General features: G+C 47.6%; 1 protein-coding gene across 3 annotated transcripts; it reads right to left on the bottom strand.

Annotated features, from left to right (window-relative positions):
• Window positions 1-1,719: 1,719 nt before the first annotated feature.
• LOC128915897 (protein mono-ADP-ribosyltransferase PARP12-like) lies at window positions 1,720-15,519 on the bottom strand. 3 transcript variants are annotated; one of them, XM_054216794.1, is made up of 9 exons: window positions 15,380-15,519; window positions 13,715-13,757; window positions 8,365-8,500; window positions 7,770-7,890; window positions 6,627-6,717; window positions 5,302-5,377; window positions 4,411-4,541; window positions 2,462-2,613; window positions 1,720-2,053 (listed from the first exon to the last, which is right to left on the bottom strand). In XM_054216794.1, exons 3-9 carry the CDS (start codon window positions 8,422-8,424, stop codon window positions 1,773-1,775), a joined length of 912 nt encoding a protein of 303 aa, XP_054072769.1. In that variant the 5' UTR covers window positions 8,425-8,500; window positions 13,715-13,757; window positions 15,380-15,519; the 3' UTR covers window positions 1,720-1,772. The 3 variants fall into 3 exon arrangements, with proteins under 3 accessions (XP_054072769.1, XP_054072757.1, XP_054072780.1); XM_054216782.1 differs by lacking the exon at window positions 15,380-15,519 and adding an exon at window positions 15,215-15,370; XM_054216805.1 differs by lacking the exons at window positions 6,627-6,717; window positions 15,380-15,519 and adding an exon at window positions 15,215-15,370 and having other exon boundaries at window positions 7,790-7,890.
• Between the last annotated feature and the right edge of the window lie 1,864 nt (window positions 15,520-17,383).

Here is a 17,383-nt window from a genome sequence, read left to right as displayed (position 1 = left end):
AAGGGGAGGGTGACTGCAGGGTGAAGGCTGCCCACGCAGAGCACCCACTGGGTGCCACAGCCAGGCAGCAAGCCTGTATAGCGAGAAAGATCTCTGTATAATCCCACCTATTTATAAAATTAACAGCTTAAAACAGACTTTCTGTTATGGTTTGTATAAATAATGCTCAGATTCATGTTTATGCAAAGCACAGGATGCAGATCTACAACAACTGACAAATCCTAGGCAAACGTCTCTCCAAAATCCCCACACAATGCAGTCATATTGATAGGACAGGAAAGTAATCAACTGTGGTACACCACTTTCCTTAGGTGTGGCAGATAACTTGCTGCCATTTACTTTTTTTTTTTTAATTAAAAAATGTCATATATTCAGGAAAAAGTCGATTTAAGTGACTTCTACTTTTCCTTCCTGACTATGCAGAAAGCTCCCCTGTGGCTGACATGATTAGGTCACTAATTTGCAAAAGAACATCTCTTGGGCTCCTGCAAAAGAGGTGGGACACGGAAGTGCTCTAAATATGGCTGCTCAGGGACTCATTGCAGTCAGCTGCCTTTCTGACATTTTCTAAGGGCACTGATTGTGCCTGAAGATAGCAGGCTTTAGGGAAGCTGATGAGATCCTACGCACATCCCTACTCTTGGTTCCTCCCACTCATGGTAGGCACAGCTGAACCACTTGTGACTCTTTTGCTGAATTACAACAGCATATACAGCAAGACTGTTTTAAAATAAACCATTATTTCTGTTTCCATGCTACTAATCATTCTGAATGTTATCCCACCATCCACAAAGATTCGAGTACTATAGCCATCATCCAAGCTTTCCCCCATCCACCCTAGTCGGAGCACACACCCGTGGCGCACTTCTCCATCGCCTGGAGAAGTGCCAGACAGCAGCACGGCAATTCAAAATAGCCACCACCAGCTTCAGTCTGCAGGGTGGGAAGGGGGGTGGCTGTGTGAGCAGACGCCCCTCACAAAGCCCCTTTGCCTCACTGCTGCAAGCACTGGTTCTGCAGCCCCAGTGGGACACTGCCATGCACCATTATTCAGCTCACCATGGACTTCCTCGCTGTTAGTGTCATGGTGTGGTGGAGACCTAACTTCAGCAGCTGTGATATCCCCGCTTCTCTTGACCTAAACCCAGTGGGGACAGAGCAAGGACAGGGTGTCATGGGGACGGGCAGACTTGACGTAGAAGAACAGGGTGAGAAGAGCTGTTAGCAATGCAACCAGAAAACAAAACAAAGTTCATTGCCAGCATTAATTACAAAGCCTCTGGGATGCAGGAGCTTCCTGCTGTTTCCTGGAAGGACAGGCCATGATACCTGTCCTGTGCACCGTGAGGTAGGTACTTCCACTTTTTCTCCTTCTGCATTCCCCACCCAGTCTCCCTTTGGCACATCAGCACCACCACAGGCAGGAATCATCCCTAAGTGACTATATCAGTGGATCAAGTTAACTGGACACTCAGCGGACACCCAGCGGTGCCACTTTCAGCAGCAGCAGGTGTCACTGAATCAGTGTACACAAGGCAAGAACATCCCCATCCCAGGCTAGAGAAAAAGTGGATGTTAAAGTTTAGCACTTTCTGCTGGCAAAAGAATAGCCCCTAGCAAAAAACTATGCCCCAAAATCCTTCAGGGGATTGATATTCGTTTGCTGCATTACAAAATGTTCTAAAGCTACTACTAAAATTGAAAAAACATTAAAAAAAATGTACTAAAGTGTAATTTATTCAGTGTAAATTCAAAGGAGATTCCACCATTCGTTACAGGATCATACATTGGGCCCCGCTGCTGTACTCCAAGATATAGGCAGGGTAAATCTGGTGCTTCTCAAAGATGACAAATATAGAAGGGTCTGTCAGGTCATCCACACAGCTGTCGTAAAGTCTGTTTGAATTGCTGCATCTGGGTGGAGGGCGAACGTATTCAGGGTTTCCCTGAACAAAGTCTCCAACAAGAACGTGAGCTACAAACATGCTGTAGCGACCACTGCGAGAGGAACAGTATGCGTGAGAATAACTGGCGTCTCTGGCAAAGTAGCTTCCTAGGGACCAGAAAAAAACACAGGTAAGACAATACATCAACCAAGGAACAAACATCTGCTATCAGCGCTTTAGCAGCCAGTGATTGTGATTCAACAGGCCCGGGTAGCTCTGCACGCATCCTCACAAGTGTTTCCACATCAGCTTATTTTAAATCAACGGACTCTAGCCACATTCCACCATCAACGTCCCAGTCCCAACTATCCAAGAGCTTTGCTGAACAGTAGGTACCTCAGGCAAAGAGGGGTGGTTTTAGTCCCTCCTGAAAGGGGATTTCTGCTGATGCTGCCTGCAGCGATGCAGACGCACAGAGGTGAGAGCAGCCCACCTGGGGTCAGGGACAGTCAGTCACCTTACACCTACCCACCAGCCTGGCCAAGGTCTGCAGACCCACACGTCTGCACTTGTACCTTTTCCATACTTTGTCCCATGAGTCCCACAGATCCTCCAGTCAAAGTTCTGCTCACAGATGGCAGGCACGTGGGACGGACTTGTCCCATGGAACAGGAGCCGCTCATCCACTGGTTTTGATTTATTGAGCTTCCTCATCTGCTCCTTTTGCCTAAGGACAAAAAAAAAATAAAAATAAAAAAAAGAATTACATGTTACCCTGGTTCAAACGAGGACAATTTCCCAACTCAACTCCTCCTACTTTTGGGTCATGGAGAAACAGTGACACAAACCACTCTCAGTGGGGCTACTGCCTGCTTTGCACTTCTGTTGGTACCCTGCTGCACAGGCTAGCTCCTTCCAGCAAAACAAAAAGTTCTCAGCATCGCTATGGACTGCGTCACCCACAACTTCATACCACATGAGAGAGTAAAGAGACAAACATCTCTTGACTGGGAATTGGTCAGTTCCCAGGTTATATAAATCCTGGATGCATAAATATGGTTATAAAACTGAGCTGTATAAAGCCACAGTGAAGACTGTATAATCTCTATCCCTATCTTTATCACGTAAGAATTACCAATTTTTTAAAAATCCCATGTGGAAGAGACTAAGAAACAAAAAGAATGAATTTGAGGTACCATAGCTCAGTCATGGTAAAGGAAAAGAACTTTCTTTTTGAATAACACTGGAAAGAACCCTACGTTCAACCCGGTAGGTTATGTGACAAAAAGAGCATGGAGACAACCCCAATAACCTGACCACAGAGAGAGGAGCCACAGACCTGGCCCCTCCCACGGCTGCCCCAGGGGAGCCTCATCCCCAGGCACCAGGGGACACCCAGCACCATGAGCAATGGAAAGGCTCTGGAGAAGCTCATGGACAGAAGTGGGGTACCGCCTACGAGAGTATGGGACTCGTTATGGGACAGCAGGGAAGAGCATTTGGGGATTGCACAGGACTTATAATGGAATGCTTAACAGAGGAACTATAGGTGGGAGAAGTGAGGGATCAAGATGGTCTGGGGAGGAACAAACATGGGAAAATAGATGAATAAGGTGGTAAAACAGGCTGGTTGTGTATAAACAGGCAACTGGCTGGTCAGTAGGCTTGTCTGGCCATGCCCTGTGCCTGATCAGAGCAGGCTGTCCTATCTTCTCATGAAACTCCATTTCTAACACTTACCTGGGTGATGGACTCTCCAAGTCTGTGTGCATGCACATGTATGGGGGTTTGGGTGCAGCAACTGGAGCGGGACCTTGGGTCACAGGAGCTGCATGTTCACAGCACCACCAACTGCAGCAAGCGAGGGTGTGTGTGTCAGTGTGTGATCACTAGCCAATATCAAGCTGGACAGCCAATGAGGAGGTAGCTGGCCGGGGAGTCAGGTATCAGAGAAGTCTAAGTCTGGGCCAGACGCTGGAGAGACCAGAAGGTCTGAGTTTGCTTACCAGAGGGACCAGGAGGTCCAGGTCAACCACTGAAGACACCATGAAGTCTATAGAGATCCATTTGCGTGTGTGTGTGTTGATGCAGAATGTAACTGGAGACAGGAGGACCCACGGGCCAGCACATGGGTAGTAGGCTGATTGTCCAAGATCGGCTCCTAGAGGGACTCATACACGTACACATGCTCCAGTAACAGGCTTTCATCCCAATCAACCAGAGGAAGGGAAGAGGATGAGACTGTTGGTGCTGTTTACGGTTGCATGAGTTCTGTGCTGTCTGTGTTGGGTTTTGTGTCCAGCTGTGTGCGTATTCATACATTTTGTGTGTATGAGGGGGTTTGTGCGTGCATGCCTACTGGGAACATGTGCTGAACCCTGCTACCAGCTGGACCTAGCCACACCTCTGCGGGAGGTCTCACCTCTGGATTTGGCAACTCCTAATGCAGGCTGTGGAGGACAATAGATCAGGAAATACCAGTCTTCTGCTACCATAAGGATAATGAAATAAAATAGATACAAACCACTGAAAAACTTGCCAAAGTGCGGGGTTCTGGATCCTCTGCAGTTGATGGATGTAGTAATCTTTCATCGTCTTCTCAAACAGCCTCTTAATGTTTCCATATTCACTGGAAGTGTAGCTGAGCTCTACCAACTGAAAATTTTAAAAACACCAAAAATATGGTGTTACTGACAGTAACAACTCCCAGTCCTTTCAAAGGACTCATCGACCTCCTCACATCAGAGGAAAAGCCCTGCCATTAAAATCACAAGCTTCTCCTGTCTTTCCAGTTAACCATCCTCTCACTACCTTCACCCTCGCTCCCCACATGGAAGCACAGGTACCGACTGAGGGAAGCGGATGCAATCCCACATGAGCTTCCTTCGGTAGACACAACTCCGCATCTAGATTATCTTTACTTCAGAGTAAACTAAAGATGAAATGCACAGCGGTATTCAAGCTGGACAAAAGTGAGTATCAGTTTCACCTTAATTTGACACCCTAGCTCCTTCTAGCTCTTTCCCTACAGGGCTAAGCCCTAGTTTTACCATGGCGAATGACATTTTGCCTCAAATCCATGGAGGAAGTGCTACAATACCCCCTTAAGATGCAATTCATACAGTTCATCAGAGGATCAGGTGCCCTGGGAGACTGCAAAGGACAGGTCAGCCAGTAACGGCCAAAAGGGCCTTTCTTATTGTGTGTGGTATATGCAGGGGCTCTCAGAAAGCCTCCCAGGAGACAAAGGTCTATTCCAAATGTGAAGCTGTCAGTCTTGTTTCACCTCATAGTTGTTTATTTTATAAGACACATTTAAAAGCTGGGAACGTCTCGAGTGCCTTGGGTCATGTTCTCAGAAAAATCAGTACAGGACACAGTTCGCCCTACCCATCAGAGAGCTGGAAAGCCATACCTTGTACCCGATATCAGGCAGTGCGGACCGGTCCCATTGTGGAGGACAGACAGAATGTGATAGAGTAATGTTTTGGCTGCAGGAAAGAAAAAGGAGCAAGTCAGTCCATGATACTCTTAACCAAATCCCCTTTCTGGAGGATCCAGCCACTGGCTCTATGACAGCCTTCGGCTATCCCTGGGTTTTTATTTTTGTTTTACTTTCCACATAGCCATTATCCCTTTTCTCCAGTTTAGATTTCCGCACACATCCTAGTGGCACTAATGCACCTCCTGGCAGGTCAAGGCACTGGCAGGAGAGCTTCAAATGAGAAGTAACATGCCCCTAGCCGGGTGGTTGATACAACTGCTTTCAGCCAGCCCTCCAAGCATGTTGCTTGAATCTCTAGGAAACCAGAATGTGAGCCTTCTCCCTCCATGTGGCTACTCATCTCTAAATCGCTGGTCAGACAGGTGGCCTGCCCTTACCTATCCCCAGGACCAAGCCTGTCAGGAGGCTGTGGGTGGACAGTTGTGCCCTGCAGAGGCACTACTGCATCAGTCAGCGCTTAACAACTTCCAGCACTGATGCCCTCCTGGCACGCATGTTTTAACCCAGGCAATAGGAGCATTAGCATCCATTCAGGAGCTACAGTTTGTTTTTCTTTTTGAACCAACCCACCCTTTGTTGAATCAACCCTTAAATTGAACCCTTGGCTTCAAATGCAGTGTCCGTTTGGTGAGTTTCTGAACCAAAGAAGGTTCTTTTTAAAATAAAGCAGTAGCACAACTAACTTTTACAGCAGACACGGTCAAATTCTGTCAAGCTGAACTTCCTTTAAAAAAACCATAAGATAGGGGATCCCAAATAAGTGCATCCAGTTCACTTCATTTAGAGGGATTTTCTTCTGTGCTTTATTTTATCCTCAGCTTTCCAGGGGATGGCATCTATCTGCTCCACAGTTCTTGGGACTGGCAGTCCCTTGCACCTACCCTGTGCACAGTTTATTTAGTATTGTTGGGGCATAAATCAAGAAATATAAATTCCTGGCACAGTTGTGTCAGCCCTATGTGGCTTTCCTTTCACAGAGAGAACAAATCTACTCTAGGGGGTCTCTCACAGCTGCCAGAGACTGCCACCAAACATCCCTCCAGCACACTTCACAGAAGTGTTTCATAATCTACAAATACTGTTCACCACAAAATTTGCCATTAAACCAGTCAGCAAAAGGTATCTGAAAATGAATTTAAGAAGTCTAAAGAATGAATTCTAGACAGGTAGAAGGAACTTCTTAGCAGAAAGGTGCTGTCATCTAGAGACATTAATAAATAGTGAATGTATATTACCTTCTGTCTTGTCCACCTTGAGAAAACAGAAATTTTGGCAGTCGGGCAACTTTCCTTTGAGTTTTATAGACCAAATTTGTTTGGACCATGTCTTGAAAGAAAAACACAATGGCTCCTTAATTAGACAATTTATTGTCCAGGGACACACTCTTAAGTGTTTAGAAAAAAGAAAAAAGGAGGTAGCCCTGAGTACCACATCATGGTGCTCTCTCTACCACACCCACCCCACTCCATATTTCAAAACCATTCCCACTCCTGCTGCTTCTGCTTGGAGATTGGCATGGTCAATCACCTGCTAGCATAGGTCGCGAAGCCCAAAGGCAAGCAACCACCAACTGCACCTGCACATGCATTCATATCCAGGCTGTCGGCCAGAGAAAACCACATCTGATATCAGGCCTACAGCAGGGAAGAGTTTTCAATACAACGGAGGCTGTAAATCCAGCTTTCCCGGCAGTGCGGGATTGTTACATGGTGCTAAGAGGAAAGTCTGTCTTCTCTTCTTGGTCCTGTAACAATATCACAGAGTGCATGCTGTGTGACATGGCTAATTATCTATTGTTTCCTCCTTTAAACACCACTCTCTCTATTCATGCCAGGAAACAGATTTAAAGTTTGGAAAGCTAACAGGAATTTTAAGACGGGTAAATAAATTAGAAACAGAAAAGCATTTCTCATTTTGCCATTCTTTCTCTGTGCAACCAGCCTAAATTTTCCTTTGTGCACTGTGTGCTTTCTCTCCCCATAACTAGCTTGCAAGATGTCTACCATGGTCTCACTTCTTCACCGTTTGACTTTTCAGTGCTTATTTTTTTTCCTTTTTCATTTCTCCTCTTTAACTATATAAACCTGAATGCATAAGCCGGATGCCATGAAACATTTACTCTCTGCTCTTATTCTGAATACACAATAATGTCAGAGATGCTTTTTTGACTACAGATGCACAAATCTAGAAGCTCGAGTAGGGCATCTCAAAGCTGTGGAGAAATGCACATACTGATCAAGTTCTGCTTGGAGAAAACTTACAGGAGGAAAAAGACCTATTCAAAGAAACCCAGACATATGGTGACAACTCCGCATGAAGGAGGCTACCTCAGAGCCAGCTACACTGTGCAATGAACTTAAAACAGGAAAAGGCTTCACCTCCAAAGTGTAATTCATACATTTGAGAACCAGCCCTGAATAACACAACGCCTGTCTGGTCAGCTAGAAATTCATTCTCCAGATCTGCAGATTTTACCGTGGCAGAGCAGTGATCCGGGTGCTGTAGAAAGAACAAGGAAGCCTGTTAGAAACCAGTCTTCAGTTTAGATGACACTGTGGGCAAACACCAATGTCCTCCCCCCAAGCCCCTATCATGGGATGCCGTTTTGAAATAAGTCTCTAAGGCTTCAAGCATTTTGTTCTTCGGTGTAGGAGGGGTATGCCACAGAGAACAGCTGCTTGTAACAACAGCAACAAAGCAGCCTTCAGCCTGTATGGTCAGCTTCAGCAAGATGTCCATCATCCCTGGAAAATGCACCCGCTTTCAAAGCCAGTCCTTTGAAAGCTTTCACAGAGTAAAGTACTGCTTTGAAGAACAATTAATTAAGACAAATCCACCAGGACTTCAGAGCAGCACTGCAAGGGCACCCAGCAGCACGTGTGAAACACACCAGCTGCAGACCAACTTGTCCTAAATAACTCTCCAAAGGTGGCTTAACAAGAGTTTTTGGCATCAACAGCAGATGGATCTCACCTCTTCCCCATACTCAATCCACCGCCCAGAATCATCGCGCCAATACCAGGCATACTCCATTTCAGGAGCAGACGGATGAGTTAGAAGACACCACAGGCGCAGAAGAGCTGACCGTCACCTGGCTGCTTGCTCGGCCCTAAAATCAGAAGAGAAATCCGAATTAAAGTATGGGTCTTTTCCAAAGCTGTCAAACTGTGTGATATTCCTGGTCTGGTCAGAAGTTTAATCACTTCTCAGAAAAGGAGACCCCTCCAGCTGGGAAGCGCAGGTTTGGCCCAGAACTGAGAAACTGATGTTTATACATTTACGGAGCACAGTAAGCATCACAGAAATGACCCCTGATCTCTCTGGCTTGCTCCTGGATCACTGTTTTTCTCTATAATATATCTTTCTAAAATACACGTTGTAAGAAAATACAACTTGATGCAATAAACTCAGCTCGTTGCATGAAGGCCAGTGGTGCCACCTGTCTAATGGGAGTAAGAAATGGCTTCTAGGCCGCATGCGATCAGCCGCAGAGTGCCTTCAAGTCATCCTTTGTCACTATGTTTCTGTCAGAGATGGAAATATTTGACAGGGTTATGATCCGGTGGCAATTCACAATTTATTAACGATTTGAGGTAGATCGAGAAGTTGAATTTTAGCAGCACTTAATCACTAGCAGATTTAAGGATTTACAAGATGATTTAACAAAATAATTGAACAGCAACTTGATTACAGATTCAAAAGTGATAAGATTTGCACTAACTTACTATTAGGTATCCTAAACCAATACATATGCATATGAGCACAAACATACAAACACACACCACTCGAGGGGTCGCACGCACACACACACACACGAGTCTTTGCCTGGGAGGACCAAAGGTCCCTTCTCGGCAGTTGACTCCAGTGCGACGGGTGCCCCTTTTGACTGCTTAGGTGTGCACAGGCAAATGGACAGAAAGTATTTGGATCCAAGAAAGTATAAGAACACCAACACTCATAAGGGCTAATGTGTATATTAGACACACATGTATGGAGAGGTGGATGAAAGAGAGGCTAGCCTATAGTTAAAATTCCCCTCTTCTTGAGTTTGGAGTAAATACTCACGATGCGTCGGCATTCCTCAGCAGGCAATAACTGAGACTTCAGAGGGTTGACTCGCCCTGGCCTTTTAATCCTCAAGGTGTTTGCCTGAGCAGTGTCCCAACTCAGGGGAGGTGCTGGTCACAGCCCACTGCGATCCAGAAAATCCCAAAGGGTCTTGCTAGAATTGCTACTTACAGGGTCTGAGATAATTGACTTTCGTCAGGTACTTTTCTACTCCAGCCCAACTCAGACAATGGGATATTCTGGTACTTTCCACCAGCTGCACAAGCACGGAACTTTCTAGACCTTGAAGTTCTGGTATCACCCCCCTATTTGGGCCACAATCCATACATTGTCAGGAGTGATGGATTACTGTTATTGTTCCCAAGCGATAGGATTCACAGGAGCCAGGTGTGCTAAGGGGTTGCCATAGCGTTCTGGTCCGTTACCCTTCACCTTTTTCTCTTTATTTTTATGTTGGACCATTATGTATCTCAGGTAACGTTCTGTCCCATGGTATTATCACATGGCCGAGCTGTGTGTGGGGGTTGGAAATCTTGCCAAGCACTGAGTGGCCTAAAGGAGGCGGGGGAGGTGGAGCTTGCACCACCACCCTCACCTACAATAGAGGATGGAGATTCTCCTTAGCCCTCCTCTTGTTCTAAATGTATTTATAGAAACATTTTTTATTGTCTGTTACGGCAGTAGTCAGATTAAGTTGTAGTTGGGCTTGAGCCCTTCTAATTTTTTTGCTGCATAACCTCATAACATCCTTGTAGTCCTCTTCAGTTGGCTGACCCTTCTTCCAAAGACCATAAATTGTCTTTTTTCCCCTGAGTTCTAGCCAAAGCTCTCTGTTTAGCCAGGCTGGTCTTCTTCCCCCACTGTCTCTTTTTTTTTGGCACGCGGGGACAGCCCACTCCTGCGCCTTTAGGATTTCTTTCTTGAAGAATGTCCAGCCTTCCTGGACTCCTTTGCCCTTCAGGACTGCCTCCCAAGGGACTGCGTAAACCAGTCTCCTAAACACCCCAAAGTCTCTGGAAGTTCAAGGTAGCAGTTCTGCTGATCCCCAGTCTTTACTTCTCCAAGAATCAAAAATTCTATCATTTTGTGATCACTATGCCCAAGACAGCCTTCAACCACCACATCACCCACAAGCCCTTCTCTGTTCACAAACAACAGGTCCAGCAAGGTACCTTCCCTAGTTGGCTCACTCACCAGCTGTGTCAGGAAGTTATCTTCCACACGCTTCAGGAACCTCCTAGACTGTTTCCTCTCTGCTGTGTTGTATTTTCAGCAGACATCCGGTAAGTTGAAGTCCCCCATGGGAACAAGGGCTAGCGATTGTGAGACTTCTCCCAGCTGATTATAGAATATTTCATCTGCCTCTTCAGCCTGGTTGGGTGGGCTATAACAGACTCCCACCATGATATCTGCCTTGTTGGCCTCCCCCCAATTCTTACCCATAAACACTCAACCCTATCATCACCGTCATTAAGCTCTAGACAATCAAAACACACCCTAACATACAGGGCTACCCCACCGCCTCTCCTTCCTTACCTATCCTTTCTGAACAGCCTGTAGCTGAAGAGCCACACTCCAGTCATGGGATTTGTCCCACCAACTTTCAGCAATGGCAACTATATCATTGTTTTTCTGCTGCACAATTGCTTCCAACCCTTCCTGCTTGTTTCCCATGCTGTGTGCATTGGTGTAGAGGCACTTCAGCTGGGCTGTTGGCCATATCACCTTCTTAGAGGAACTCCCCTTAATTCCATTGAGGTATTTCACTGGTGTTTCCCTGTTGGCTCCTATTAGTTCAGGAGGCCATGGCTCATCTCTGTAAGACTTTAAATCTGCTGCAGTGTAGCCAGCATGCCTCAGCGCAATTGGCTGAGGGCCCTCGCTATCACCCTGTCCCTCTAACCTTGGCATGTCATCCCACAGCTTGTCCCACAGCAAGCCTGTTCCCCTCCCGCTTCAAGACTAGATTAAACCTCTGTCAATGAGCCCCACTAGCTTGTAAGCAAAGACCCTCTTCCTCCTTTGAGAAAGGTGAATCCCATCTGACACCAGCAAGCCTGGTGCCATGCAGGCCATCCCACTATTGAAAAAAACAGAATTGTGTCGGTGACACCAGCCACGAATCCATGTATTAATAGACCGGGCCAGTCTGTGTCTTCCAGTGTCTCTCCTGGAAGGAGAGAAGAAGAAATAACCTGTGCTCCAGATTCCCTCACCAACAGTCCCAAGGCCCTGAAGTCTCTCTTGATTGCCCTTGGACTATGTGTTGTGACTTCATCGCCATCCACGTGGAAGAGCAGTAATGGGTAATAGTCCAAGGGGCATACCAGGCTATGAAGTTTCCTAATGATGTCCTTAACCCAGGCCCCAGGGAGGCAGCAGACTTCCCTAAGAGGCTCTGTCCAGCATATTGGACCCTCTGTTCCCCTCAGAAGGGAGTCGCCTACTGTACAGGGGGTAGACCTTTCTGATCTTGACAGCACCTCTGGTGTAGATGGACCATCATCCACGTCATTTATTGACTGGCCTTCCACATCGAGAGCCTCATACCTCTTGTACAGAGGCACCTCGGAAGGCAGGGTGGTCAAGGAGGGGGTTTGCCTGCCACTCCAAGCGTGGAGTTGCCTCCATTTGCTCCTCTCCTTTAAGCTACTGCCTTCAGCCTTGTGGTGGGAGGATACAGGATCCCCTTGATCTTGTTTTTTTTTTTATGGTGGCTGTTCCTGGTTCTGTCTCAGGGAGGGCAGAGCATGGTTCCACCAGCCTATCTCTTTCTCAGCCTCCCTGACGCTCCTTAACCTTTCTCCTCCCTCTCGTAGCTCTGCCACCAGGGTGAGCAGATCACCCACCTGGTGACACCTCACATGGCTGTTCTTACTACTGCCACCCTTTACCATCGAAAGGCTCTGGCCCTCCCCTGCAGCCCGCCTGTTTTTGTGAGAGCTCTGTCTGGGTTGCCACATCTGTTCTGCTGAATGCGGAAGCCATGGCTTTCTGCCGGGTGGATACCGTAGCTGTGCGTCTTCTGAGAGGGTGACAACCACCAGCTGAACTCCCTCTTCGAGGGTGACTGCGCCCTTCCTGTGCACACTGCCATGCCAGGCTCTGGTCGCTCACGCTCCCCAGGCTGGTCTTCATGGGCCTGGGGGTGGTCATGGTTGCTCTAGCAAGGCCCAGGCCTTCTCAGCATCTCCTGCCAGAGCTGCCAGCTCCTGGCAGGTCTCTCCACTGCCCTGGTGTTTCCCTGCCTCCGGAAAACACCCTGTGCACCAAGCTCTGCTGCAGGCTGGGCCAGCTACAGAGCAGCTCCCGTCAGCGACAGGAAAAAAGGAAAATCAGGAGAACAAAGCTACCGCTCATAGCTTCTGTACTGGGCACAGGTGCCTGGGTGCTGGCAGCTGGGGGCTGCAGGGGTGGCCTCTGTGAAAGAAGACCAGGGGGTGTCCCATGCTGGACACGGCCACCTCAACAGATCCACTGCAGGACACGGCTGAGACCATCAGCCAAGCTGGTGGCACCTCAGAAAGCTGCACAGCAGTGAGAAGTGAGAAAAAACACGAGAGAAACAGCTCTGCAGACACCCAGGTCAGTGAAGAAGCCAGGGGTGGAGGTGCTCCAGGCACCCCAGCAGAGATTCCCCAGTGGATCATAGAGAAGACCATGGTGAAGCAGATTGTCCTCCTGCAACCTGTGTGGGACCATGGTGAAGCATACATCCATGCTGCCCTGTGATGCAGGACATGGACATGCCCTGAAGGAAACCTCAATCCATGGAGAGCCCATGCCAGAGCAAGCTTATCCTGAAGGACTGAAGCAGGAAGGAGCCATGCTGGACCATGGGAAATTTTTCAGGATGATGGAGTGGCAGAGGGAAACTCCTATGGACTGAGGTTAACGCCGATTCCCCTTCCCCTCTGCATCACTTGGGGGTTGGGGGGAGGCAGAAGAGTCAGTAATAAAGGAGTGAAGCTGAGCCTGGGAAGAAGCGGGAAGGTGTTCTAATTTTTGTGTTTGTTTCTCACCATCCAAACCTATTTTAATTGGCAATAAATTAACTTTTCCCAAGTCAAGTCTGTTTTGCCCATGACAGTAACTGGTAAGTGATCTACCTGTCTTTATCTCAACCCGTGAACTTTTCCATTGTACTTTCTGCCCCTTTCCTGTTGAAGAGAGGGAGTGAGAGAGCGGCTGGGTGGGTGTCTGGCAGCCAGACGAGGTAAAATTCCTTGGAGGGGAAAAAACACAAACCACTTACCAGCAAAGTCTCTGCTCTGTGCTCTACCCCGGAGACGCAGCACCTACAAAGAGAACAAGCTGAAACAGGTAGCCACCAGTAATTCAAATTCAGAGGATTTTCCTTTGCCTGCTGCTGTGCTTCATCCTCCTTTGCTTGTCACAGTTTTGGACCCAGACAATATTTTTCTATGTATCTCATCACTTCGCTGCTCCTGCAACATTACCCTGTTGTGCAGCAGATACACACAGCCAGGAGCTGCCCACCTGCCTGCCGTGGAGTTTGCAAGGCTCTGTGGCCGAGCTACTCAGAGCTGCTCAATGGATTTGAACGCACGATTCAAGGAGAAACCGGAAATGATCATTTATCCAGTTCTGACGCCCTTCATGCTTTGGCAGGGATCACGGGCATTCAGAGCAAGCTAATCAGAGGAAATCAGTATAGGAGGGGCTCCCTTATAGAGCTGGTTACAGTACAAAGGTCCACAAACAAAGGCTTGGCAGCCCCTGGACTGCCAGAATAAAGAGCAAGGAAGGACCCAAGTCTCCTTCACAGCCTTTGCTTGTTCCAGTGCTGTCTTCAGACCAGGGTTGCTCTTTGTACGCAGTAACACCAGCCAGGCCTGTTCTCAGAAAAACGCTCCCAATTCATTTTTCTCTCAAATCCCGTTGACGGAGATTCATGAGATCCAGCCCTCCCAGAATATTGGTGTTTGGATGCAGCTGTCCCTTTTCCCCCCTCTGCACAGCAACGTGCTGCTACTGCTGCCACAGCAGAAGGATTTGAAGTTTGTGGATTTGAAGTGTGGGATTTGAGGGGGAGGGAGGGAAATGGAGAGGAAAGCTGGGGTGTGGGGTGGGATGATGTTTCCAGGCAGCTTTTCTGCATTGCTCTCCTCATCCCTGTTCCCTCTCTCCCCACACACAAATGGATCTAACCCCTGTCGGCTCCCCTGCGGAGACCCAGGGCTCCCAGTCTGCCCTAACCCCATCAGCTTTCTAAAATGTCCGGCTGCGCCTTGCTTTCATTTTGACTTGCCAGTGTTTCTGCTCCTCGCAGGGAGTTTCCGCTCACCAACTAACCTCAACTAGAAAGAAACAGAAGTGAAACAATTCATTAAGTAGGCAGAAATATTTCACTGGCAAGACAGGTAGTGTCCTTCACCTTTTGCTGAAGATTTCGCTCTCTGGTCTTGTGCAACTGAGAGATTTGCTTTTTGTAAATTTAGTTTTTATACCTCCACAGAAATAGCTTTATACAGAAGAAATTTTACCCATAAAAAGCAACCTCGCGCCACCTTTTCTCTTACACGCTTCCTCCTCATGCGGAAGAAAGGGCAAATTAATGAACACATAAACACGGCTTACGGCAGGACTGACTGCAAACAGTTATCCTTCCAGCAGACCTTAAAGCCAAGCCCACAAACTGTGAAATCCCCAACTTCCTCCCTCCCAGCTCAACGGCACCCCGGGAAAGCTGTCAGAGCCCGGCACACGCCGCCTCCCCAGCTCCCCTACTCACGGTCCTGCCGTCAGGCTGCCCAGCCACCCCCCGCCGGAGCTGAGGCCATCAGCTACATGCTTGCCGGTCGGATGAGCCCTCTGAAGCCTTGCTCTGCCTGGGAAAGGTCCCCCGGCTGCAGTAAATCCTTCAGAAATAAAATACGAGTGTCCTGTACGTTTGTACCTTGCTGTCTCTCTCGGCGGGACGTCACGGATGCCTCCCCGCTTGCCGCTGGCCCTTCAGAAATGGGGCTGCGTAACGTTTCCTTTTGGTTATTGCGCCATACGCATGTGCGTCTGCCAGGCACCAGCAGAACGGCCAGGCACAGCTGATGTTTTTGGCAGATACATCACTAAAATCAACATCCCTACGAACCGGCACTGCTTGGTTCCTGTTGTCGTGCACCAGCACTTACCTTGAGCCAATTCCTCCCATCCTTCCAGTGGCTGGGGATATTCAGGACCTTCTCCTTTTGAGATTCCTGCTGGGAGAAGCTTCTTTGAAAGCCAAAAGCTGGCGTTGCCTTGCAAAGCAAACCCCAAATCACCATGCAGAATGCAGGTACATCTCTCAATACGCTCTCCGCGTTGGTCATCGCATTGTTCGCGGGGGGAGTTGCAGTACAACCAGCGCAAACCACGCACAGAGCCCTACGGGGCATGCTCCGTCAGCTCACGCAGAGCTCTGCGCTGTCCCGAGGATTTGTATTCCTTTACCTCGAAGTCTGAGCCTCCGCTCTGTTCTTCCCCACGGAAATCAAAGTGTTAGGAGCTTTCCAGTCTGACCTCCAGTCTTTCAGCCTAAAAGGCTGAGGGCATTTCCCAGCAGAGCTCTGACGCATAAAGCTTAACGACAGGTCAAGTAGTACTAACTACGTAAACTTGTTCAGATGTGCAGATGCAAACTTTTTTTTTTTTTTTGGGTTACACAAATTACATTCGATTGAATTGCACAGAACATTTTTATTTCCTGATGATCTCATCAGACCAGACCTATAGTGGCAGAAACGCATAAATCTCTGTTTTAGTTTCTGGAAAGGGTGCACTTTGAGTGCATTTTATAGACATGGTATTAAAAAAAAAGACCAAAACAACAAAACACCACAAATGTGATTATGAAGTTGAACTTTGTTTCTTCCCTGTCTCCCTTTCTTGCCTGGCTTTTGACCTTCCATATAGTATCTTGCTTTCATCTTCATGGTTGCACAACTTTTACGCTTCCCTTTGACTGATGAGATTTATAGGATCGGGTCCTGCAGGTTCATTTTTGCATACGTGAATTCTCTAGTAAAATACTCTTCTGAACTGAAGCCAAGAGCTTAAGTAGGCATGAGATATCAGCTCTAGGAAAAACATCCTGGCTTCATAGAATATGTTTACATAGCTTTGTTGTCTTAAAAACATCCTTTCTAAACCATCCTAAACCATCCTTAAAAACCATACGACTTGCCGCAAACTGGAAACTTGAGCTCGCTGTAAGATGACACCTTCTGAACATCGTATTTTTTATTTTTACCACTTTTAATTGCAATGTCATCCATGGAGCTGTTGAACCTCTGATTTACAACTGTCAGTGTAACCGTGGTACTATATCTGTCCGCATTTCCAGTAACTGACAGGTCTTGGGCCAGACATCCTATATATAGCCCTGCAAGATCATATTCCTCCACAGTCAGCAGAGGCATCCAAGTGTGGTTTCCCTGCATATGTCTAATGATTTATCATGTATAAAGAAAACACAGCCAGGCAGGTAAGATTACTTATTTTTCCCCCAGGAATTTCAGTTCTTGTTCCCCTTTTCTCTTCAGAGGAAATGGACACACACACGGAAAAAAAAAAAAAAAAAAAAAAAAAGCGATGTTTCCCCATTTCCGTGTGTCTATCTGCAGACACACAGCAGCTCCGTTGCAATTTCAGACCACTCCAAGGTTTGATGCGTGAGTACTGATGCTGCAGCGTGGGCACACTGTCCTGCAGCACAGGACCAGGCTGGCAGCACCTCAAACTTCTATTTCAAGGTGTGAAAAATCCCCCAGACCAGTATCTAAGGGGGTTGACCCAGGCTATGTTGGGGTGATGGGACTCACCTCGTTCTGCAAGGTCTTCTGCAGGTTTATTCCTCAGCCACCCACACTAGAGCCTGGCTGCAGGGTGCTGCAGGAAGGTGTACCAGGGAGGTTCAGCTTCA

The sequence above is a fragment of the Rissa tridactyla genome, chromosome 1, assembly GCF_028500815.1.
Source record: "Rissa tridactyla isolate bRisTri1 chromosome 1, bRisTri1.patW.cur.20221130, whole genome shotgun sequence".
Classification (NCBI taxonomy): Eukaryota; Metazoa; Chordata; class Aves; order Charadriiformes; family Laridae; genus Rissa; species Rissa tridactyla.
The sequence above is the reverse complement of the archived record's forward strand: the minus strand, read 5'-3'. Positions and strand labels throughout refer to the sequence as shown.